The following is a 25247-nucleotide window of genomic DNA, read 5'->3' as shown; positions in this document are numbered from 1 at the left end:
TGCGGCACGCAGGTTATTGATGCTAAATGGTATCATACATTACATCATATTAATGGTATTATATCATATGACATCATATCTAATAATAACATGCCACGAAATAGTAGACTGATTAGTTGCTTAGGCGTAAGAATGAATTCAGTTGCATAATAAACTGCCAAATATTTGAAAATGAAAGTCTTCACCCACATTGCTTCTAAATCTATTCCATTTAACCCTGGTGCGCAGAAACATCACAGGGGGAATTTTTGCCATCTTAAGTGCAACACATTGACCTTATATAGAGAGAATACTCTCTGGGGGACACGTAAGAGACTGCTACTGGTAGGCAATATTATTTTTTAGCTGGAGGAAACAAAGCTATTAAAGATACTGAAATGAACAGGCTGTGAAATGGATTTCCGGATTAGTTGCAGGTTTGAAGAACTCACTCCAACTCCCTGTCTGACAGAAGGAGAACCCCGTTTAGAAATCAGAATTCTTCATTTTTGTCTTTGTTCCATAGATTCTAGTCCTTTGATTACCTTCTTTTGCGCCCCTATTCTCAAATAAGTATGGATTTTGTTTACTAATCGATACATTTGAATATACATATTATTGCCTAAGTTTAAAATTCATTGGTTTTTCTCAACAAAGCATAATAAAATAGACATTAAATAATTTCAGAAAATAAGGAAGTTTAGTAAGTTAGAAAAAGGTAGCACAGATGATGTATAATTAAATAGAAAATAAGGAAAATGTGGGGAAAACCATGTTATATATAGAATGTATGTACTTACATGTGGGTAAAAATGTAGGAATGCTTACAATTTCTTTCTGTATACTGTAGAATGCCTAATACTCATTGATTGTATACCATATTCCAGGCACCCTTTTAAATGATTTACATGAATTGACTATTTAATTCTCACAATAACTGCATGCCTTAGGTCCCATTCTCATGTCCATTTTATAGATGAAGGAACTGAGTCAGAGACCAAAATGGCAAGTGGCAGAACTGGACCCCAGCCCAGACACCTGAACTTTAGAGACAATGTGATTGAACTAGATGGGAAAGACATTGGCAGAGCTCCCAGCCTAGCCAGGGGAGCCTTTTTGGTCAGAGTGGACTGCATTTAGTCAAGGTGTGGGTCAATGTTCAAATCAATGTGACTGTTATACTGCTTTTGTTTTGTTTTGTTTTTTTGTGGCTGGCTGGTGCAGGGAACTGAACCCTTGACCTTGGTATTACAAGGCCACACTCTAACCAACTGAGCTAACTGGCCAGAACATGACTCTGATATTGTGGAAGTATATACTTGGTCTTCACCCCTGTCTCCTGAACTGACAACTCCTAAAATCTTTAGAATCTCCAAAGTGGTGAGTCTTTTCATCTGCTAGTGATGGCAGCTTCCAGATGAGGGAAGGACCAAGGTGGGACTTTCAGTCTCACCCCCAACCTCTGGGGAGGGGAGAGGGACTGAAGGTTAAGCTGATCACCAGTGGCCAGTGACTTAATCAATCATGCCTATGTAATGAAGCTTCCCTAACAACCCAAGAGTCCAGGGTTCAGAGAGCTCAAGAGTTCGTGAACATGTGGAGGTTCCTGGAGATTGGCACTGGGGGGAGGACATGGAAGCTCTGCGCCCCTCCCCCACACCTTGTCCTATGCATCACTTCATCTGTATCCTTTGTGATGTCCTTTATAATAAGCTGGTAAACGTAAGTATGAGCCCCACTATGGGATCTGACACTATCTCTGCATAGACAGTGACGAAATGCAATTAGGGGACACCAGATGGCACCTGCTGTGGAATTGCTGGTGTAAAGCTCTTTTACCTGCCCGTAATCCTGCTGACTCCTCACCTACCAGGCTGGGTCACCAGACCCCTTATACACAGGTCTTTAAGCTTGGTAACCGGCAAACAGGTCCTTGGAAGCTGTAGGTTGGAAAGCATGGCTGCATGGAGCAGACACCCAAGGTCGACACCAGCCAAACCATGGCGCCAGGCATGTGCACCAACTCCACCCACCTACACACACAAGTTGTTTGCTGAATTACTCCAACCAGCCCTGAGGTGAGGGGAGCCTGATTAAATTATTCTGTTTTCCCAACAATACACCCCTTCAGAGTCCCTTGCCGTACAATCTATGCATTCAGAATCTTCTGCGATGTTCCCTTAGGATAAATGATCCTCACATTTACATATTACACATTCCGCCCCAGTCCCAAAAGTCTTTAGCTTGTTGCAGCACCAACTCAAAAGTCCAAAGTCCAAAGTCTCCTCTGAGACCAAAAGCAAAAGTCCTTCCAGCTGTGAACCTGTAAAGAGTCGAAAACAAGTTTTATATACTTCCAAGATACAGTGGGACAGACATTGGGTACACATTCCCATTCCAGAAGGGAGGAATAGAAAGGAAAACAAGCCCCAAACAAATCCAAAACCCAGACAGGGCAAACATTAAGCACACTGGGGCGCCTGGACCCCTAAAGCATTGGGCTCTCTTGCTCCTACAGCTCTGCCAAGTGCAGCCCATTGAGCTGCCCTGGTACCTGCAGCTTCACTAGATATTTCCTCAGTGGGGGTTCTCTGTGGGGGCTTTGACCCCACTTTTCTGTTCCACATTGCTCTGTGGATGATCTCTCCAGCAGCTCCACCCCTGCAGCAGGTCTCTGCCTGAGTCCCCTGGCTTTTACATACATCTTCCAAAATCTAGGTGGAGGCTGCCATGCCTGCACTGCTCTCACATACTGCTGGCCTACAAACTTACCACAATGTGAATGCCACCAAGGTTTTTGGCTTTTGCTCTTTGGAGGTGCTTGAGGCAGGATTGCTCCAGCCAGAGTGGCTGGGATGCAGGGAGCAGTTTGCTGAGGGCAGTAGTGCCCCAGGTCTCTCTTCCAGAGAAACTCAGTCCTTCTAGGATGGAGGGGAGCTCTCCCAAACTTCTCAAATGCCCTCAGGGCCTGTGATGGGTGGGGCACCCATCAGACTTCTCAAATGACTTTAGGGCATTTCCCCCATTGTCCTGGTTTTTAGCATCTGGCTGCCTTACCACCAAGGTAATGTCTTTAGCAAACAGTTTATCTGCATCACCCTTGCATTTTTCTCCTGCTCTCCACTTTTCTATGTCATGGCCAGGCTGCAAATTTCCAAAACTTTATGCTCTGCTTCCCTTTTACATTCTGGCTTTTGAATTACCTCAATCAGCTTGGCTTACACTGGCTACTCACTCAGTCTCAGGCAGTTTTGCAGCGTTCACCCACAGTTGAAACAGCTGCATTTTCCCAGTCCATCAAGGAGTGGCTGCCCTGCCCCTGTACATATCTGAGGCTCTCCTGTAACCACTGCCACTGAGACAGGCACATAGTAATGGAGACTAACTTTTCCACCTTTTCACCAGGTGAAAACATACTTGAAATTCTGCAGGGGCGCCCGTCCTTGGGTCATCTGCCCATCTGCATATGGCACTCTTTTCTCAGGTTTATATGTCACCTGTCAAGCCATTGGGTTTAAGTGGCACCCTCCGAGCCTATTGCCTTCAGACAAATGCAATATGCATTTACTATATCATCTCTAGAGCACGTTACACCATCCACCCCTAGGTCACATAGTTGCAGCAGCCAGGGGCTCTCCCTGTTTCTGCTGCTTTACCATCTCAATTTCTCGTGCACAACAGGTCATGCCTGTAGATGGACAGATTCCCCCAACTCACTACTGGGTTGGTTGTCTTCCCTGGTGTGAGAAGCAAGAGTGGCCAATTGCTGCACGTTGTCCTCCAGGACATTCATCTTTGCTTCCAACAACTCTGCTTTCTGCCACAAATCTCAATCAGTTTGCAGCATAGTGATCAGCAGCCAGGCTCTGGTCAGCAGAAAAGTGGCCACTAGGCAGGCACCACATGCTCAAGGATAGCCACATTATCTCCTTCTTCCAAGGGCTTTTAGCTCCTGTACCTGCTCAGAATCTTGTTGCAGACTACACCAATTGTCTGGCTACTTTTACTTGCCCATAATTCTGCTGACTGGGCCAACTGTTGAGCTAGGGCTGGGTCTGGAGCTCACAAACCCCTCAAGCCCATTCACAGACTGGGTCACAAACCCTTCACATGCCAGGCTGGGTCACCAGACCCCTTACATGCAGGTCTATGAGCTAGGTAACTGGCAAACAGGTCCTTGGAAGCTGTAGGTTGGAAAGCATGGCTGCGCAGAGCAGACGCCCAAGGCAGACTCCAGTCAAACCACAGCGCCATGCATGCACACCAACTCTATCCCCCCCACACACACAATTTGTTTACTGAACCACCCCCAACCAGCCCTAAGGTGAGGGGAGCCTAACTAAATTATTCTATTTTCCCAACAGCTGGCTTTCTTGCTGGGGGGAGAAATTCTCAAACACTTGGTCACAGAAATAGGTCTTTTGTGTCAATTTTTGCTTTCCAGGTGAATAGAAAAAACATGATTTGTGTTTTTCCCACTCATACAGTGACAGTCTTTTATTTAGAGCTATTTTATATTGGGGACTGTTCTAGGCAGAGATCAAGCAGGCCTGGCTCCCAACAGCTTTCAAGTTAAGGAGCAAATTTTAAAAATGCACATCTAGAGGTTTAAAGCACCCAAGTGGGCAAAGACTTTAGATGCAAAGTCAGAGAAGGGAGCATGAGACAGACACATTTAACTGCAGGGCTGCCCTGACCAGTCAGCATATGATCTTAGCCCTGAATTGAAACTTTCTGAGCCAACCTCATGCATAATCTGCCAATTGTCAGGGTGACCGTCCCTCCCTTGAAGGGCTGGGGGCAACGATCACATCACAGGTAAAGTGCTGGCATGATGCCCACCACACAGTAGGTGCAGAATCAATGCAGAATCAGCAGGTGCGAGGGGAGGGGAAGCAGGACTGGAATGGTGGGAAGAAAGCAGGAGAAAGAGGAGGAGCAGAAAGGGTCCAGGCTTGGACTTTGGGGGACTTGGCCTGAAGGACTAGGGAAGGGAGAGGCTCCAGAGAGCTCTGTGGGAGGAGATGTTCCTAGAGAGGAAAAGACGGGAGGTCCATAGTGAGTTGTGATTTGTCTGATTCTATTGTTCAATGAGACAAGCATGTAAAACTAGAAAATTTTGTAATGACTTTTGGTCATTGGTCTGTGTTTCTGTGAATGTCTGAAAGTGTTGTGGCCCCAAGATATTTTTCAGGAATTAGAGTTTTATTGTTATTATTACCATTACCTAGTGGATCTAGTTTTGTTCTCCTCTGTTCTTAGAATTGTCACATCTTCCATACAGGAGGGGATGTAGAAATCTTTTTATGCTAAAGGTGAGGCTGAAGCCTCAGGAGCCAGTTACCTGCCAGAAGCAAAAGGCACGTTTGTTGTGCATTAAGGGCGAAAGTTTGCCCTGGAGATTAGGAGGCCCGTTCTCTTAACTTCTCTTCCCCACTTATGAAATGAGTGATCTTGGGCTCCTTAATACTATTTCCTCTGGCCTCAGCCTCCTCATCTGCAAAATGGGAATAGAATTGGTTCCCCCACCTCTGGCCTCATCACACTATTTTGAAAAGCAAATGAGAGAGTCGATGTGAAAGTACTCTGAAAAGGCAGAAGTGCTGGGCTCATGTAAGGAACTACTATTCATAGAGTTATTCTTTAACCTGAGTTGTGGTAAGATTTTTTTTTTTTTTTTTTTTTAAAGCTGCAACACAGCCCAATGACTGGCAGGAGGTCTACCTTTTTCCTTCTCAGACCTTCACTTGGGGGTCCATTTTGGACAATTCATTTTTATTTGCAAATGCTTCTTCACAGAAATCACTGAGGCACAAGAGCACGGTAAATATGAAACCACATGGTGTTCTAAGATCAAAGGTTACAAATTAGTGGAGGCAGAGGCGGCTGCCTCATTTGGAAAAACAAGTGAGTGGTGGCTGCAAGCACCAGATTCGGGATCAGAAGCTGTGGGCTCCTGCACCAGCTGCTTCATCCACCCTGTTCCTGGAGCCTGGGCCTCCCCTCCGCTGAGCCTGTTTCTTCATTGCAAAAACCAGAATGAGATGTATGCATGTAAGATCCCACATAACTGTAACATTGACAGTCCCTGCAAAAGGAATAGCACTTTTAGCGACTATGTTTATTTTCTAGGAAAAGGCAAGGATTAAATGCTTTTGGATTCTTATTTTGCACAGATCCGCCATTACAAATCATTCAGTTATTATGTGCCTTGTACTGATGACTCATGACAGCAAAGCATTGAATTACTAAAAGGAATTGGACTTTTCTTCAGCCTTATTTATTGAGCTCTTACAAAAAACATGGCTTTTGTATTAAAGAGAAAGAAAAAGAAAAAATAATCAGATTTGAAAAGAAGGGGGGAAATCCTTATCTTGGTCTTACCTTAACTTTTCTGCTTGACACAGATTATAAGTGGGGGTGAGTTTGTATCATCTTTTAAAATTTATGAACAGTACCAAGATTCAACAAACAGTACATATTTGTTGAAGAAACAAAAAAAGCTTTTAGCTATCCTGAGTTTCAATAATTTCTGTCGAACCCTATGGATATTCTGGATTCTCCTAAACTAGTCTAACTTATAAGTTAGAAACTGCAGTGGAAGTTGCATTAATATTTTGAGTTCCTTAACTCTAAATGCCTTTTAGTAACTGGGCATGCCTGCTAGATTAGAAAATATTTTAATTTTAATGAGAAAACTCATACAACAATTCCATTTTAGGGATTCATTCTACCATAATACATGTATAACTGCAAAGATATATGTAGAGGTTGTTTTTGATACATTGTTCACTGAAGGAAAAATGCTTTAGTCAGAACGTGGTTTATATAAACTTGATATAGTCTTGTGGTGGAATACCATGCAGCCACTAAAAAGATTTTAATATGGGAAAAATGTCCAGTGCATATTTTAATCTTACACACATGTACTCACTCTACATATGCATGCATACACAATACACATCTACATACACACTGCAATCATTCATAGATGCATGGGAGGAAGTCTAAAAAATATCAAACTTTTAGTATGGGGATTGAAAATAGAAGTGATACATTACTTTTTACACTTTGAAAATACTTGAATTATGTTTATAATGAACACATTTGGAAGAAAAAAAGACGATGTTTGATGAGTTTTAATGCTAGCATTGAAGGTGAGCATAAATATATAAAAGCATCAACACTGATTCCACTATAAATTTATGTAACACTTCCACAAAATGATTTAGTAATATGCTTAAGAATGTTTATATATATTGATCACAGAATCCATTTTGAGGAACCGCCCTTAAGTAAATAATTCCAAATCATGAAATATTTAAGAGCTTTTGAGAGAATTATTTATTGTAGCAAAAAATAGAAACAATTTACATATGTAACCTAAATGAGCTAGTCAGTTACAGTACTTCTACACAAATAGAAATTATGATGTGTTCACGGAAACAGGTACCCACCAGTCTGTTGTAACGTTAAGATGGTAAAATGTTTTATGTAGTATGGTTATAGCTATAAAAATATACAAAGCGAGACTAAAAATGTATGTGATGGATGGAAATGTGCCAAAATGTTAATAATGGTTATGTTTTTGTGTGAGAGTTTGGTTATATTTTTATTGTTATTAATTTTTCTGTACTTTATAATGATCAGATTCGGTTCTACAATAAAACACCACCCATAGAAAAAACACTGGGCATGTCAAGTGACTTGGTGACCAGAAAACAAAATCAACTAATGAGGGAAATTTGAAAAACTTTTGCCCTGTAGTGAAATTGGTGATTCCAGTGATGGTACCACTTGAACTCAAGAGTTAGTGGCCTTACCCTTGCCTGAAATATGGCTTCTATTGGGGGCATTGCAGGGAACGCTGCGTATCTTGCTGGCCATGATTAAGTACCATCAATTATGAGGAAAACCCTGAAGATAATAAATATTTTCTCTTTAAGAGCTTTTAAGATGAGAAAATTCAGGAAGTCATATTTGTGTTTGAATGGGTTGGCACAAAACAAGTTTATGTTTCCAGGTTTTGGACTTTTCTCACATGACACAATATTGTATATACAAGGATACTTCAAAAATTTCATGGAAAAATAGAATGACAAGATACTACAAATTTTTCCCTGAACATTTTGAAGATCCCCTTGTATTCTTCTGTATTTTGCTTTCCAGGTCAATGCGGCATTGTGGAAACTACATAATACTTCGTTTAGAGATTCATGTATATGTGATAACACTATAAAGTATAGCAAGCAAAGGACAGGCACAAAGTCTAATGGTAACAACTTCTGGGTCAGAAATCCAGATGCTGAGGTTTGTAGGGGCACACAGAATATTTAAAAGATTTTAGTAAAATTCTATTCCTTAAGCTAGGCTGGGATACACAGGCATTTATTTGTTATATTATTTTATATGTTACATGTGACTTTATGTTTTTTTGCATTGATAAATATTTCATGATAAAAATGGAAAACCATTTCTTTGTTAGAACGTTATGTTAAAAATTGAAAACCGGTCAAAAGAAACTTTGCAAACTCGGAGGCCCTCTGGTGGCTAAGTAAGATAAGTACAGCTAATATGTCTTCAATTCTTTTACCTGATCCGCTTACAATTTCCCTTCTGTAAAACCAGAAATTACCTTTTTTTATGTTACCAACTTTATAATATGTATATTTTACTACAATTTAAAAATAAACAATTTTTAAAATAAAAAAAGAAATTAACAGCAAGATGAGATAGAGTGGCATACTCCCAAATTTATCCAATTTATATGGTATATTTTTACATCAAATTTTTAAAATGCTGCCAGTCTGTTCTTCTCACTTTCTTTGAAGAATGACCACCAAAAATATGCTGTGATTCTTTAGCAAGAATGTTTCATAAAATATTTTAAGATTCAACTGTATATTTCAAAGAAGAAACTATTAAACGTTTATGCCTGAAGAATATTTAAAAATGTGTTTTATTCCCATAGTCTTCCTTTACAATGTGTTGAATGATTACGTTTAATAGAATAATTTTCTGGCAGAATTTATGGAAAAATCACACCTACTGATTCTTTTCTCAGGATCGGCACAACAGGACTCCCTCAAGTCCTACGTATGAAAGTGATTTCCTTCTATAACTGTGCATAAAAACACTAAGCTGAAATTTTATTAGACTGATGTCATCCTGCTTTATATTGTAATAATGTGTGTACAGCTGTTATCTATCCTCCAAGCCATATAGCTATTCGAGGGCAAAGCCTTAGTCTTGTTTATCTTTATATTACCATGGCTCTTAGCACAGTACCTGGAACATTTTAGGAACTCAATGTTTTGTTGATGTTGTTGTTGAATTACGTAGGCTCACTAAATTCTTGAATGAGATGAATCACATAAATACATTTTAAAACTAAAATGAGTTTTGAAACATCTTTTATAGTTTGGCCAAGCAGTCAAAAGATTTAGAATAGAATAGATAACAGAAAAAATCAAAATTATTGTAGGAGATAATATGGCATTTAAAAAATAACAGAATATGTCTGATGGACAACTAATGGGAAATCTAATTTGTCTCTTGGGTACAAATGATGTTTTAAAAAGATAGAAATTAATTAACCTTTAAAATATTATTCTGATTCATGCTATGGCCTTGCATGAAATCTTCTGGAAGATTTGTCAGTTGTTATAGAACTTTGATGATGGTGTAATGTCCCTGATTTTGGGCTGCTCAGTAGCATAATGAAAAGGTAACAGGACTTCAACTTCAAGCCTGTCTTGTGAGTCCTAGAGAAATAATTTAACCTCTCTAAGCCTCAATATTCCCACTGGTAAAAGTATATAAACACACACATATACTATATTTAAAACAATAAATATATAAAAAAAATATATGATATAAAACAATAAATACATACTTTATAACATATAATGTATAAAATGTATAAATATACAAAGATTGTGGTGATAAATTCCATAGCACATATGGCACCCTACCCTCCTCACCCCCGGATTACTAATGCACATTTCCCCTCACTGTTATCCCCTTGCCTCTGACAATGATCACCCTTCCAGGGTCACTAGACTACCTGCCATCTGCCCAGACCACTGTTCTGGAAAGCAACACTCTAGTACTGAAAAACTCATGCATCTTGTTTTTGAAAAAGAGCCCAGTTTTACTAACTGTAATAGCAATCTGTTATTGGTCATCTATGTCTCAGATGCTTTACAAACGTTATTGATTCCCCCACCATCACCTTGCTTGGTGGTGTTTTCCTCCACAGGTTTCAGGCAAAGAAACTGAGGTCACAGAGATGAAGTGACTCGCTTAAGGCCCCCAGTGGAGTCAGTCCCCTAAACTGCAATCTCTTTTGTAACAAAGTACATTTCATTCAGGTAACAGGTATCTTCCTTCTTAAGCTATGTTCAATAAGAGGCCATTTTTTATTCCTTCATTTATAATAAAGCCCATCACCACGTTTCATCCTTAACAATAAAATAAGTGAAATAGCTCTGAATGGAACTCACCAACTTGTGCTTGTGTAAAGAGGTTGAGAGCGCCGAGGTTTGGCGACAGATGTGATGTCCCCACAAGGGTTGTCGACATCATCAGCATTGGTCGACTGCACGTGACCACTGTTGGCATGAAAAGAAAAGGCCCGTATTTCTTTGTAAGAAGCATAGAAGAAATAGTAGAACAGTGTTCTAACTTCCAAAGGAAATTTTATATGCCAACATAAATCAAAAGCTCAAAAGGCAAATAATAAACCATGATGATGGAACAATTTGCCTTCAAAAAATAAAGGTGATTTTCTCTTCTTCAGTGTAAGATGTGCCATGTTCTTTGATCTGAAGATCGGGCCAGAGTGAGAGCAACCACTATTTTGAGTTTCTGAGCAGAGCACAGGCTGTTTCTGCAGCCCAGGACAACTCCTTGGCCGAGACTGGGTGGAGGTGGGGGCAGGGCGGGGCTGGCATCTGCTAGAGACAGTGAGACTCCTGGTTGGGGGGGGGTGCGGGGAGGGACCTGTGTAGGTGCCAGATGCAGGCGAGCCTGCACAACTAGCCATGTGTCCTCAGGGCCTGACAGAAGGTCCAGTGGCTCAGTCGATGTCAGTCAGTGTCTCGTGGACTTCTGGGACTACTAGTAGAAACCCCAGTCAACTCTAATGTAGAACAGAAGAGGCAGTCGTGAGACGGTGGGGGACAGGGACTAAAGGTCCAGACACCTCCTCCATGTTCTTGCATCTTTGTTCCAAAAGAGGATACGCCAAAAGGTGGCTAATGCACTTCTTTGCCATCTGTGGAATGCCAGAGTCAAGTGCAGAAAAACAAAAGGGGCCCTCCTGCACTTCAAGCTCAGTGAGCGCATTACACCATTCTTGTCAGTTACCACAGTGTTTCCAGTTGACAGCACCCAGTAGTAGTAGTTTCCAAGACGTTTTATTTCATAAAATGACCTATGTGGGTATACAGAAAAATACTGTTTCTTTGTCCTTTTTATATCAAAATCAAACCTTTGATAGAACGGCTGACATTAATCAGGCACTGTGCCAGGAAAACATTAGAAATCTGCTAGAACACATACGTTGTCTTAAAAAGCTGAATTACAAACATGAGTGAGCAGAAAGGAACTACAATTTAGATGTAAATCAAGTAATTTTTAAAACATTGAGAAACATTACTTACGTATAAAGAGGAATATATTTACTTCTAGAACTTGGACTCACGCTTAGAAAAAGAGAAAAATGGGCAGTTGGGTTATTGATATTAAGTTAATAGACATTAAATAGTTAGTATATTTCTCTAAAATGAAGTCTTCAAAGATATCTCATAGGCATTGGCCTCTAAAAGTTTGTCATTTTAAACAGAAATGATTTAAAGATGTAGTTGTGCCTTTTCCTGAATGTCATATAAATAGAGCCACACAATATGTAGCCTTTTGAGTCTGGCTGCTTTCACTGAGCAAAATGAGCTTCAGATTCATTCCTATCATGTGTTGCATTTGTCCTGTTTAATTGCTGAGCAATATTCCACCTCATGTGTGTATTCTAGTATGTTTATCCATTTACCTGCTGAAGGGCATCTTGGTTGTTTCCAGGTCTTGGAGATTATGAATAAAGCTGTTATAAATATTTCCATACAGGCCTTTGTGTGGGCTCCTGGGAGCAACATTTATATAGAGGAAGGCCCAGGGTAAGCAATACTCTCAGGAATTCTGAGGTGCGGTAGCACTGACTGAGCCATACATCTTTTCATTTATCAGCTGACTTGTCACCAAAAAAAATATTTTGTGTGTCCATATAAACTGGAGTAAAAATATATATCAACTGGGTGAGCTATTTGCTGTTTTAACACATGATATGTAAATAAAAGGATTCTAGGAAATTTTTTTAAAATTAACATTCACATATTAAGAGTTAGTTCTAAAAAAGTTACTTTGCTTTTTAAAAAAAATAATTGAATGGGATTATCAACAATTTCATCTTGCTGTATATACAAAGATCTTAAAATTTTTAAATGCTTCATTATTTTATTTAAATTATTTCCATTTAATTTATACATTGGAGTCTATATTGGGGTAATTTACACATTTGACAAAACCATATTTTAAATAATCTTTATCAAAAATCTTACACATTAGTTTTAGATATGGCTCAATAAAATGTAAGCTTTCTGATATGACTTAATATTCTTCTCCATTTTGTCACTATTTGCATTTCCAGATCTAGCAGTCAAACTTGACTATAGCTTTGGATATTTACACTTCATTATTTTTTTTCTAATAATAAAAACAATCCTTTTTAAAAGACATTTTATACTAGTTTTATGAAGTGGTGTAATTGTCAGGGATCTGAAAAATGTTATCCTATATATTGTTTTTCCAAAACTGAAATTTAGCAAAAACTGTCATTAATTTTGTTGACTGTGGACAAACATCCCCTACATTTTACTTTGCAATCAATTGTGATTAGGTAAATATAAAATTAAATGTAAAAGATTAATTCTCCCACTGAGGTGATCAAATTGACCATCATAAAATCAGAAAATCAGATGAAACTCCTGGGAACAAAAGATGGAATTGTCTCTTCCTGGACAGCATGTATTTTTCTTATGTGATTTCTCTTTGTCTTACACTGTTCTTCATAAATGGCCACAGTATTTGTTGAAAATGCATAGTTCTGTTTTAAAATTCCATGTGATTCACTCATATTTTCTATTCTATTTAATTATTGCAAAATGCTGGTTGTGATAAACCATTAATAGGTTATAGCCATTTAACTATTTAGTAAAGTGTACTCACTAAACTGAACTAGGGTAATTGCTTACTCATGTTAAGAAAATGGATCCCTAGCTCATATCATATGTAAAAGTAAATATCAAGTGATTCAAACAGATAAATGTGAAAGGCAAAACTTCAAGTATTTTAGAGAATAGTAAGAAAAGAAGGGGAATATCATTATTATTTCAGTGTTGGAAAAAGTTTATTAAAAATTCCACAAAAATAACAAGATCTGAAGGAAAATATAGATGAGTTCAGTTACATTAAAATTCAAAACTTCAGTTCAGCAAAGAGCACCTTGAAATAGAAAAAGTTACAAACTTGAAGGAGATACTTCGATGCATGCTTCCAATAAAGGATTTGTATGCAGAATATATTAAACATAACATTTCTACAGTCAATAATGAAAGACAAACAACCCAACAGCAAAAGGGGAAAAACATATGAGAAGGTAAGTTTCAGATGTGAAGATTCAAGTTAGTCATAAAATTATAAAAAATGATTACTAGTGATCGGGTAGTTGTATGTTAAAATTATAATGAAGTACAATTTCATACTCGTAAGACTGGAATTTTTTTCTACGCATTGGCCACAATGTGTAGTAATGGGAGCGTAAGCTCTGATGATAGGAGAGTTTATGGTAAAACTCATTTGGAGAAGAATATTGCAATATCAGGAAAGTGGAGAAGTCATACCTCTTAACTCAGAAATTTGTAATGTAAGAATGTGTATATAAAACCCAGAAATATTTTTATATTTGGGTATGTGAAGACATGTACATCTATTCCAAGTGCCACAAAAATCAGAAAAAAATTAAATTATGAGAATGGATGAATAAAATGTGGTATATCCATTCAGTGGAAGACTATACAGCAGAGAAAATGAACACCAGCAACCACAGATGTCAACTTTTATGGATCTCACAAACACAAACTGAACAAAAATGTTAAGTTGCATACGTACACATGTGAGTATGATACTACTTATATTGAGCTTATAAACAAAAAACACAACACTATGTATTGGTTAACAATAACACATATTTTTTAAAGAATGAAAAGAATGCATGAAAATGTGAAACGTCAAATCCAGAATAGTCGTGACTTCTGAGAAAGGTAGATGTGCTAAGGGAGAAGTACATGGGGGGGGGTCTCATTGTGTTGGTAATATTTTATTTCTAAAGCTGGGGAGCAGATACATAGATTAAATCATATTATTATTTATACATTTTTGTATATACAAAATATCCCAAAATATATTAGAAAAATAAAAACAGGGATGATAGAAAATAAAAACGGTGCTGTGGATTGTGGTAAGAACAAAAATAAAGAGACAAAATAGTGACATTTTCAAAGGCAAAAACACGAAGTTTTTCGAGAGTAATGTACAAAATTATAAGTGGAGAATTTTCTAACATAAATAGAAAATAAATATATCATACAAAAGTTGATAGAAAATAATTCATAATCCCTTTTATAAAAAGTGCATGGATTATTGCAACTTTGCAATGGTTCATATCAAATTGTGTATAAAGCACTCCCTATTATAAAATGATTGTGACACATTTAACATTCTAAATTGTAAGCAGGGTTGAGAGAAACGAAAGCAAGCAGGTGACACCGGGTGGCACTGGGAACTGGGATTTGGCTCTTCTTCCCAGGCACAGGGGTGTTTTGTTTGTCTGAGGGTCTCTGGAATGCTCTCCATCAAGATACACCCTTTACCTGTCCCTCTAACCCATGAGCTAGAGTTTCAGATTCTTAATGATAAATACATGATAGTGAAAAATCTAGTGATGGGAACCTTATGACATTGGCATAAAAACAGACATATGGACCAATGGAACAGAATAGAGAATCCAGAACTCAATTCAGGTACTTAAACAGCCAACTTCTCTTCAACAAAGGCACCAAGAACATATATTGGGAAAAGGACAACTTCTTCAGTAAATGGTGCTGGGAAAACTGGATATCCATGTGCAGAGGAATGAAACTAAAACTATACCTCTTGCCATATACCAAAATCAACTCAAAATGGATTAAAGATTTAAGTATAAGACCTGAAAGTAAAATTCCTAGAAGCAGAAATAGGGGAAACACTTCAGGATGTAGGACTGGGCAAAGACTTTGTGAATAAGACCCCAAAAGCACAAGCAACAAAAGAAAAAAAATAAATAAATAAATGAGATATGTCAAACTAAGAAGCTTCTGCACTGCAAAGGAAACAATCAATCGAGTGAAAAGACAACCTACTGAATGGGAGAAAATATTTGCAAACTTACATCCAACAAGGGATTAATACCCAGAATATACTAGGAACTCAAACAACTTCACAGTAAAAATTTAAAAAACAACCAAATAATCCAATTAAGAAATGGGCAAGGGAGCCGAATAGACATTTTTCAAAGGAAGACATACAAATGGCCAACAGGTATATGAAAAAATGCTCAACATCACTAATCATCAGAAAAATGCAAATCAAAACCACATTGAGTTATCTTCTCACGCCAGCTAGATAGGCTATTATCAAAAAGGCAGGGAATAACAAATGCTGGCAAGGAGAAAAGGGAACACTTTTATGCTGTTAGTGGAATGTAAATTAGTACAGCTTTTATGGAAAACGGCATGGAGTTTCCCTAAACAACTACAGACAGAACTGTCATATGACCCAACAATCCCACTGCTGGGTATATATCCAAAGAAATGGAAATCATCATGTTGAAGTGATACCTGCACTCCCATGAGTATCAAAGCTCTATTTACAATAACCAAGATATGGAACCAACCTAAATATCCCCTGATGGATGACCAGGTAAGGAAAATGTGGTATATATACACAATGGAATACTACTCAGCCTCAAAAAAGAATGAAATTCTGCCATTCACAGCAACATGGATGAGCTTGGAGAAAATTATGTTAAGTGAAATAAGCCAGACACAGAAAGAGAAATACCACATGTTTTCACTTATAAGTGGGAGCAAAGAAACAAAGAAAGAAGGAAAGACTACAATAAAACATTGAACTTTCAGAAGGAGAGAACAGACTTTAAGGGTGAGGGGAAGGGAGGAAAGGGAGTAACTGGGTAAAGGACACTAAAAGTAATTACAATTTGTAATGACGAACATGCTAATAATATTGATTTGATAGTCACATACTGTATACAAATACTAATAGCCAACTCTAGACTCCATAAATATGTATAATCAATCAATTAATAAATAAAACTTACAAATTAATTGGCTTGACTGGTGCCAGGAAAGATCTTGTTTGAAATCTGTCCCAGAGTCCACCAACCATCTAAAATCATCCAAAATGGATAATATAAAATAAAAATGAACAAGTTATGATAATTTCTAGTATACAACAGTCCTCTCCACATCACTGCCGAGCCGCAGGCTCTCCATGAAAAGCCCTGTCCACGCATCCCTAGCAACTCCTGGGTTTGCTTCAAAGCTGCTCCTGGTCTCTGATCTGCTCTCAGATTCCTAGTTTCAACTTGTTTTCCCCTGGCTGGTATCTGCCTTGTTGTCCACATCCTTCAGATCGAAGCCTGTGTGAAAGGTCTGGTTCTGGCTTTCATTCTAGATAGCGTTCTCACTTGGATCCGCCATGTCCTAGCCTCCGCAGCCCCAAGCCAATCTCCCCTTTCCAGCCCAGCCCAGATCCTGAGCTTTGAACCTTGTCTTGCCTGGCAAGGACTTTGGATACTAGTGTAATTTAGCAACAAGAAATATGTAACAGAATTACCAGTTTTCACAAGATACTGAAAATATTTTGAACTAGCTTAGAAAACGTTGAAAAATAGTTGGACAGAACCATACACATTTTTACTGTCTTTCAACTGATTTTAACTTCTGTATGAAAATCCCAGGTTTGAGTCTTTAAATTGAAGCTATGTTTTTCTTCTCATTATCACTTTTCTCTGTAAAAGCTGAAGTTTTGCAAGATAATGTGGGCTTCTTAACTTGGGCTCAATGGACCTCTTAGGGGTCTATGTTAAAAACTATTGTAACATAATTTTATTTTTAATCTTATGAATTTTAAGTATTCAAAAATTTCATTATGAAAAGTAGGCCAATGGCTTAACCAGACTTGTACACAGTGAGATACAGCACAAAAGGATGAGGGAAGCAATGGAAGCAGAAGGTGCTTTGCAAGCACAGATCAGAGACACACAACCCAGAGCTGAGAGGTCAAAACTGAAAGCTGGGAGGAGACCCAGAGAATGTGCAGCATTTCACGTGGCATAGAGAGAGCGGTGAAGGCAGTGGAACTCTGCTTGCAGAAGATAGGACCTGGGAAGCAGTAGGGCAGATCTGAGGATCTGCGAGAAGTCCAGCAGAGATAGGATAGCACACAGTGTTAGTGTGGGCTGTGGGGTGTGATGACTGGACGATGAGTGTAACAGCAAGAGGCAGAGAACAGGGAGCGATGAGGCCAAGGAGGATGTTATGGGCAAATAATGGAGAACTGGGTATGTGTTGTGTCAGGGAATATGGGTTTTATTTTATACAAAATGATGGGTTTTATCAGTGGAGTAACATGAACAGATTCCCCCTTTAGAAAAAGTACTCTGGCTGTGGAATAAATACAATAACCCATGTGATGAACTCGATATTCAGAAATGAAAAGAATGGCCATCTCTACTGACCACTTGGCATGCTTTGTTTTATCACATAATGAGAGATAATCTCAGATAGCAATCTATGACTCATGAATCCTCCCATGTTTGCCTTGAAAAGTACAGAGGTAAGTTCTGGATCCTCTTTCAAGAAGTATCCTCAGCATAGGTGCATTGGTTATCTGGTGGAATCATTTCTCCCTCTCCTCTCTATTATTCACTCATTCCTTTGCAATTGTAAAAATAAACACAGTCATTGCAAATGACTTTTGAGAAAGAGGTTGTCTTTAAACAATAAATAAAAATTTTTAATAGTGATAATATTAAAGTATTTTCAGTCATTGATCACTTTTATGATCATGGAACTTATGTAATAACAATAGAATAAGTACTGTTGTGACTTAAAGTTTAGAGTTCAGTTCAGTAACAGTAAGAAACACATCACTGCTCAGGGATGTTCACTGACCTGGGTTACTGCTGGCTCCCTTTCATATCTTTTCTGCATAAAGCACTGTGAGATGAGGTCGGCAGCTTTTTCTAGTGTTGTTTCTTCTGGATCGAGTTTTGGTGGGAGCATCTTGTCCCAAGGAACAACTTCATAAGCTCTATGAAATTATTAAATAAGGACATTTTATGAAAAACACACATTCAATCGATAGTTTGTAACAATATCATATACTGTAATAGGCAGAATTCTAAGATGAAACCCAAGATTCCTGCCCGTTGATGTGCACACCATATGTAATCAGCTCCCCTGGAGAGTGGGCACAGCAAGTGAATACAATATGTGGTGCTGCTGTGATCTGTTACTTGATGGTAATACAGATTGTGACATGTAATTAAGATCCGTAACCAGTTGAATTGGAGTTAATCAAAAGGTGGATTATCTTGAGTGGGCCTGATCTAAGTAGGTGGGCCTTAAAAGAGACAAAAAACAGCAGCAGATGCTCTTTGGTTTTCCTTGAAGAAACAAATCATGTCAGTCCTACAGCTGCGAGGAACTGAATTCTGCCAACAACTTGAATGATCTTGGAAGATGAGAACTCAGACTCAGCTGGTACCTTGATTCCAGCCTTGAGAAACCCTGAACAGTGAATCCAGTTGGGACATGCCTGGACTTCTGACCTACAGAACTGTGAGAAAATAAAAGCTGCTGAATTTGTGGTTATCTGTCACACCACAGTAGAAAACTAGTGCGTATGCTTATATACATCTTACAGTTTACAAAAAAATAAAAAAATAAAAAAATAAAATTCATTTGACTTTCATAGCAGGGCAGGAAGACCATTAGTTTTCTAATAAACTATGGCTTAGAAAATTAAGCTTGATTGCTTAAGGTCAGTTGGCTGTTGATGGTTGAAGCCAGGATTCAAATCCAGGTTATCTGCCTCTGAAGAGTCTGTAACTTTCCCACTATTCCACATTAATGCAGCCAAATTGCACAAATTACGAGCATGGTACAAGGCATCCAGCAGTCCTATTAAAAGCAGTTACTATATATACATGAATTTGGATCTAAAGGTACCATTTTGTATTTGGAATTTTGAAGGTTGTTCTTCTTTTTGACATACATGACAGACCGAGTGAAACTGACTCCAATTTGATCCCGAATGAAAACCAAACAAACAACAATGCTCATTCCAAAGACTGCATTCTGACAAGATAGATAGAGCCTAGTCCTGCTCCTGCTTTATCCAAACTTGGGGTTAAAGCTCATCTTTCCATTCTGTGGGTAAGGAATATCCTTCCAAATAATCCCACTGTTAGTCAAAGTCAGTTTTCAAAGAATGACCAGCAATCCTCATTCCTTCGACAAATATTTATTCAGAGATGACTATATTTCAAGGACAAAAAAGTGAATAAGGACTAAAATACAAATTATATTTACCACATAGGAGTGATGTGAAAATTAAATAATATAACACTATTGGTAAAGTTAAATAGCTCAGTGATGAGTCTGTAGTATTCTTATTGTGTGTGAATACATTTTGAACTCACTCATTGAAATTACTGTCATAAACAATTCTAAATCTAATAAAATATTTTTAATTCTAAAGAAATACTAAATCTAATAAAATGTTTTAATTATAGCTAAGACTTAAATGTTGCATAATATTCTGACAGAATATCTGACTAGCATTGTACTTAAGGAATTAATCTGTGAGTTGAAATGAAGCTTGAAAGATACCTCAGTGTTTGAGCCTGTGATATATTTCATGAATATTTTATGGAATTTTCTGTAGAGGTTATAAAAGCCATTCCTTTATGATTTTAAGAAATATTACTAAATACTTTGATCTGATACCTGTTGGGGTTTTTTTTGGTAACGAACTACTATATCCTGAGCAAGAGTATCATGACTTCAACCAAAACATGAACTCTTTCTAAGATGACCACTGGAATATTTTTTTCCAATAAAAATCAAGATAAGAATACAATAGGAAGTGAACCCAAATGCCAGAGAGGAATTTAGAGGTCACTTGGTTATAATCATTCATTTTTGAGATGAGAAAATTGAGGACCAAAAAGATCGGAGGATGTCAAAATGCGATATTCAGCAATAAGACAATATTTGGAGCCTTGTAATTGGAATCCAAGACTGCCCTGAACAATGCTCTTTCAGTGTCTGAGAATGAAATCCAACTTTGTATCATATATTTATATTTTCATAATCCCTCTAGAATAGTAGGCATTCACATGCATATTTCATGAAGTTATATTTGGTCATGAATGTGCCTTCAATTTGAACGAAAAAATGAAGTTAAAATGTAAAGCAAGTCTGCAGTGCTCAGCATGGAGAGGAAGGCAGAGTGGGCAGACATGAAGTGCTTTGCGGTACACGCATACTGTTATTTCTTTGTTCTCAGCGCTGCCCGTCTCCTCCTCTCCATACCATGTGTCTCGGCTTCCACTCATCCCTCTGCTGCATCCTAAATCCTCTGGCCAAGCCAGTTATGGATTCTCGGGCCTCATCTTACTTGACCTATTTGCATGATGTGAAACCGTTCATCAGTTCCTCCTTCCTGAAACACTTTCTTAATTTGCCTTCCAGACAGTAGGCTCTCCTCATTTCCTTTCTGCCATGGTTGGTTGCTACTTTTCAGTCTCTTTTACTGGTTCCTCCTCTTTTTTCCTGTTTTTTAATGTAGAGATGCCAGAGCTCAGTGCTGTTAGCCTCTCTGACTGCCCTTCTCCTTGGTGTTCTCATCCAATCCCATGGCTTTATATTCCTTTTTCTAAGCTATGATACCCAGACTTATTTCTGTAGCCAAGACCTCTATCACAAAGTTTGGATTCATATATCCCATTGCCTGCTTGGCATATCCATTTGGATTTTAAGGAACATCTTTATATTCAGCATGTCTAAAAGTGACTTTTGATATTTTCCCCCAAACTTGCTCCACCTGCCTTCATCTTGTTAGGTAATGGCAACTCAGTCCACCAGCTGCACAGGCCAAAACCTTAGAATCATTCTTGACTCCTCTTTTTTTCAAATTCATTATCTCCGATCAGGAAATTGTGTTGGCTCTACATTCAACATATACTCAGAATTCAGCATTGCTTACAACCTCCTCTGCTACCACCCTCACCCAAGCTACCATTACCTCTATCCTAGATAATAGCAGTAATTTCCTAGCTGGTCTCCCGGCTTCTCCACTCATGTAATCTACCCTGAACACAGCAGCCACCATGATTACTTTGCTATGTAAGTCTGATCTTGCCACTTCTCTGCTAAAACCTCATGTCACTGACAGCAACCGTCCTGGTAACTGTAGTTGCTTAAAATGCCCTGTAGGATCTGGCTTCTGGCAGTTTCTGACCTCTTCTTTCGCTACCCTCCCCTCCTCATGCCCTTCTCCAGGCACTCTGGCCTCTGGTTTTTCCTCAACACCTTAAGCACACATCTGACATGGGGCTTTTGCTCTGTATTACCTCTGCCTGGAATATAGCACTCCAATATCTGCTCGGCTGCTCCCTCACCTCCTCCCAGTGTCTGCTCAAAACTCATCACTCTCTGAGGCCTCCCCAGACTTCCTGTTTATTACTAAAGCCGGCTACACCATTTACGTGGCACTCCTGATCTTGTCACGTTCTACCTTATTGTTTTCTTTTTTCATAGACTCATCGCCTTCTAAGATATGGTCTATTTACTTTTTTATGTTTTTTGCTTACTGTCTGAGAGCTCCTTGAAAGCAGAGATCTTTGTTTTGTTCACTGATGTATCTCACAGCCTAGGACACAGACTCATGATAGGTGCTCAATACATTACTTGTTGGAATGAATTCTCCTGTAAGCTTTCTCCACCACTGTTCTCTAGGAGCTGTGCTCTTATCTCCTTTCTCTTTCTCTTTCATTGTTTCCTTTCTGTTTTGGTTTTATTCTTCTATTAAACGTAGGTGTTCTTTAGAACTCTTCCCTGACGTGTGTTTAAACAATCAACATGACTAAATAAAAGTCTGAGTTTGATGTTCTCTGAATTACTTATAGGATCCAAGATATTTTAGGCACAAAGAGGACGTGTCATTAGGATAATGAAACACTTTAAAATCAAAAGTCTAATGGGAAAAATGCTTACTTTTGTGTAGAGGATTTGTAAAATGAGTCCTTTGCATTATATTTCTTGTTTGGTTGAACCAGTGGTTCACTATCATCCTAGAAGGCATAAATAATAAGTTAAAAGACACCAAGTATAAATGGAATTGCTATTGTTTTCTACTCATTGTGTTTTCTTTTTTCCTCTTTCTTCATATTTCTTCTTTTAAGCACACATTTGGATTGAACACATTTAATGCTGCCCTATTATTCTTCTTCTGTTTTGGAAATTCACATTCTGCTTATATTCTCACAATGGTTACATTAAAATGTACAAAATATATATTAAAGTAAATGGAAAGTAAGACTATCATGAGAAAGGTTTTTATGAGAATTTTAGATGTTAACAAATAATTAATTTTAGTGCCATGTAATTAAAACATAAAAAGAATTCTTGTCTGTCCTGTCTTCTAACACAAGGAGATTAGTTCTGAGATAATTCCCTTTCTCTATCTTCCATATTATTTTATCAAAATTATTTAATTATTTATTATTACAATAATTATTATTACTATCTTTACAAATGGTCACTATTTATTTAGATTTTCCATAATATTTTACCAATTCTTTTTCTACTTTTGCATTTTTTTAATCCTCCTTATTTTTTTCACTCTGAGTTCTTGGTTTCATTTTCTTTTTGCTGAAGTTCAATTTTCAGCAATTCTTTCAAGATGTGAACTTCTAGTCCTAGTTTATAACTCACCCTCACTTTAAAAAAAAATTTATTTATTCATTTTAATTGACACATTATCATTGAACACTCTGGTGGGGTACAACCTGATGTTTTGATACATATATATGTTGTATAATAATCTCCAATTAGGTCCCCAGTTATGGAAGTTAATGTATCCATCATCTCATGCGTTTACCATTTCTTAGTGGCAAAAACATTCAAAAGCCTCTCCTCTAGCTATTATGTAATATAAAAATCTTAGCTTTTAACCATGGTCACTCTACTGTGTAATGGAACACCAGAACTTCTTCCTCCTATCTAATTGTAATATCATACCCAATGACCATCCTCTCCCTGTTTTCCCATTCCCAATCCCCTCCCCAGTCCCCCTCTCTGGTAACCACTGTTTTTGTCTGTCTCTGTAATATCAACTTTTTTTTTTTTTTTTTTAGATTTTAGATTCCACATATGAGTGAGGTCATGTGGTATTTGTCTTTCTCTACCTGTTTTATTTCACTTACCATAATGTCCTCTAAGTCCACTCGTGTTGCCACAAACAACAGGATTTCATTCTTTTAATGACTGAATAGTATTTCACTGCACTTATGTACCATATATATATACCATGTTTTCTTTTTTTTTTTATCCATTCAACCATTGGACCCTTAGGTTGATTCTATATCTTGACTATTGTGAATAATACTGTCATCCATATGGAAATGCTGACATCTCTTCAACATACTGGCTTCATTTCCTTTGGGTATAAACCCTGTAGCGGGATTACTGAATCATATGGTAGTTCTATTTTTAATTTTTTTTGAGGAAACTCCATGCTGTTTTCTATAATGGCTGTACTAGTTTTCACTCCCACCAACGGTGCACATGTGTTTCTGTTTTTCCAAATCCTCACCAACATTTATTTTCTGTCTTTTTGGTGAAGCCATTCTAACTTGAATGAAGTGGTAACTCATTGTTGTTTTGTTGTTTTGGTTTGCATTTCCCTGATGATTAAGTGATGTTGAGCGTTTTTTCATACACTCGTTGGCTATTTGTTGGCCATTTGTATATCTTCTTTTGAGAAATGTCTGTTAAGATCCTTTGCCTATTTCTCAATTGAGTTTTTTTTCCTTTGCAATCTAATTGTTTAAGTTCCTTATATATTCTTGATATTAACCCTTTGTGAGATGTATAGTTAGTTTGAAAATATTTTCTCCCATTCTGTAGGTAGGTTGTCTCTTTACTATGTTAACAGTTTAGTTCAATGTGCAAAATCTCTTTGGTTTGATGTAATCCCACTTGTCTAATTTGCTTTTACTGCTTGTGCTTTGGGAGTATTATTTAAAACATCCTTGCCCAGTCTCATGTCATGGATCATTTCCCATATGTTTTCTTTTAGTAGTTTCATAGTTTCAGATTTTATATTTAAATATTTAATCCATTTTGAGTATATAGTGAGAGGGAAAAGTTTGTTCTCATTCTTCTGCATGTGGAATCCAGTTTTCCCAGCACCATTTACTCAAGAGGCTGTGTTCTCCACAATATGTATTCTTGGCAACTTTGTCAAAGATCAATTGGCTGAAGGTGTGTAAATTTATTTCTGGGCTCTCTATTCTGTTTCATTTGTCCATGTGTCTGTTTTTATGCCAGTACCATGCAGTTTTGGTTACTATAGCCTTGTAGTATAATTTGAAGTCAGGTAGTGTGATGTCTCCAGCTTTATTTGCTTTTCTTGGGATTGCTTTTGCTATTCAGATCTTTTTGGTTCCATAGAAATTTTAGGATTGTGTTTTCTATTTTGCTGAAGAATGTAATTGGTATTTTGATAGGGACTGCATTACATCTGTCGATAACTTTGGGCAGAATAGCCATTTTATTTTATTTTATTTTATTTTATTTTATTTTTTTTTACAAAAGTGAAAATATTAATTTATTTTTTTATTTTTTTTTTCAGCTAAAAAATCCTCTAATTTTTTTTCTTTTTTTTCTTTTTTTTTTTTTTTTTTTTAAATTTTATTTTGTCGATATACATTGTAGCTGATTAATGTTCCCCATCACCAAAACCTCCCTCCCTTCTCCCTCCCCCCCTCCCCCCCAACCATGTCCTTTCTGTTTGTTTGTTGT

General features: G+C 37.7%; 1 protein-coding gene across 1 annotated transcript in view; it reads right to left on the bottom strand.

The window, feature by feature from the left end:
* SPMIP7 (sperm microtubule inner protein 7) overlaps window positions 1-25247 on the bottom strand; it is a 52426-nt gene that overhangs the window by 7922 nt on the left and 19257 nt on the right. The window contains exons 3-7 of the mRNA XM_063088135.1: window positions 22437-22513; window positions 18327-18465; window positions 16469-16536; window positions 11646-11687; window positions 10485-10592 (exon numbers count right to left, since the gene is read on the bottom strand). Coding sequence (XP_062944205.1) covers window positions 10485-10592; window positions 11646-11687; window positions 16469-16536; window positions 18327-18465; window positions 22437-22513 — 434 coding nt within the window. The remainder of the gene's footprint in view (window positions 1-10484; window positions 10593-11645; window positions 11688-16468; window positions 16537-18326; window positions 18466-22436; window positions 22514-25247) is intronic.

This window comes from Cynocephalus volans, chromosome 2 (genome assembly GCF_027409185.1).
Source record: "Cynocephalus volans isolate mCynVol1 chromosome 2, mCynVol1.pri, whole genome shotgun sequence".
NCBI lineage: Eukaryota > Metazoa > Chordata > Mammalia > Dermoptera > Cynocephalidae > Cynocephalus > Cynocephalus volans.
The sequence above is the reverse complement of the archived record's forward strand: the minus strand, read 5'-3'. Positions and strand labels throughout refer to the sequence as shown.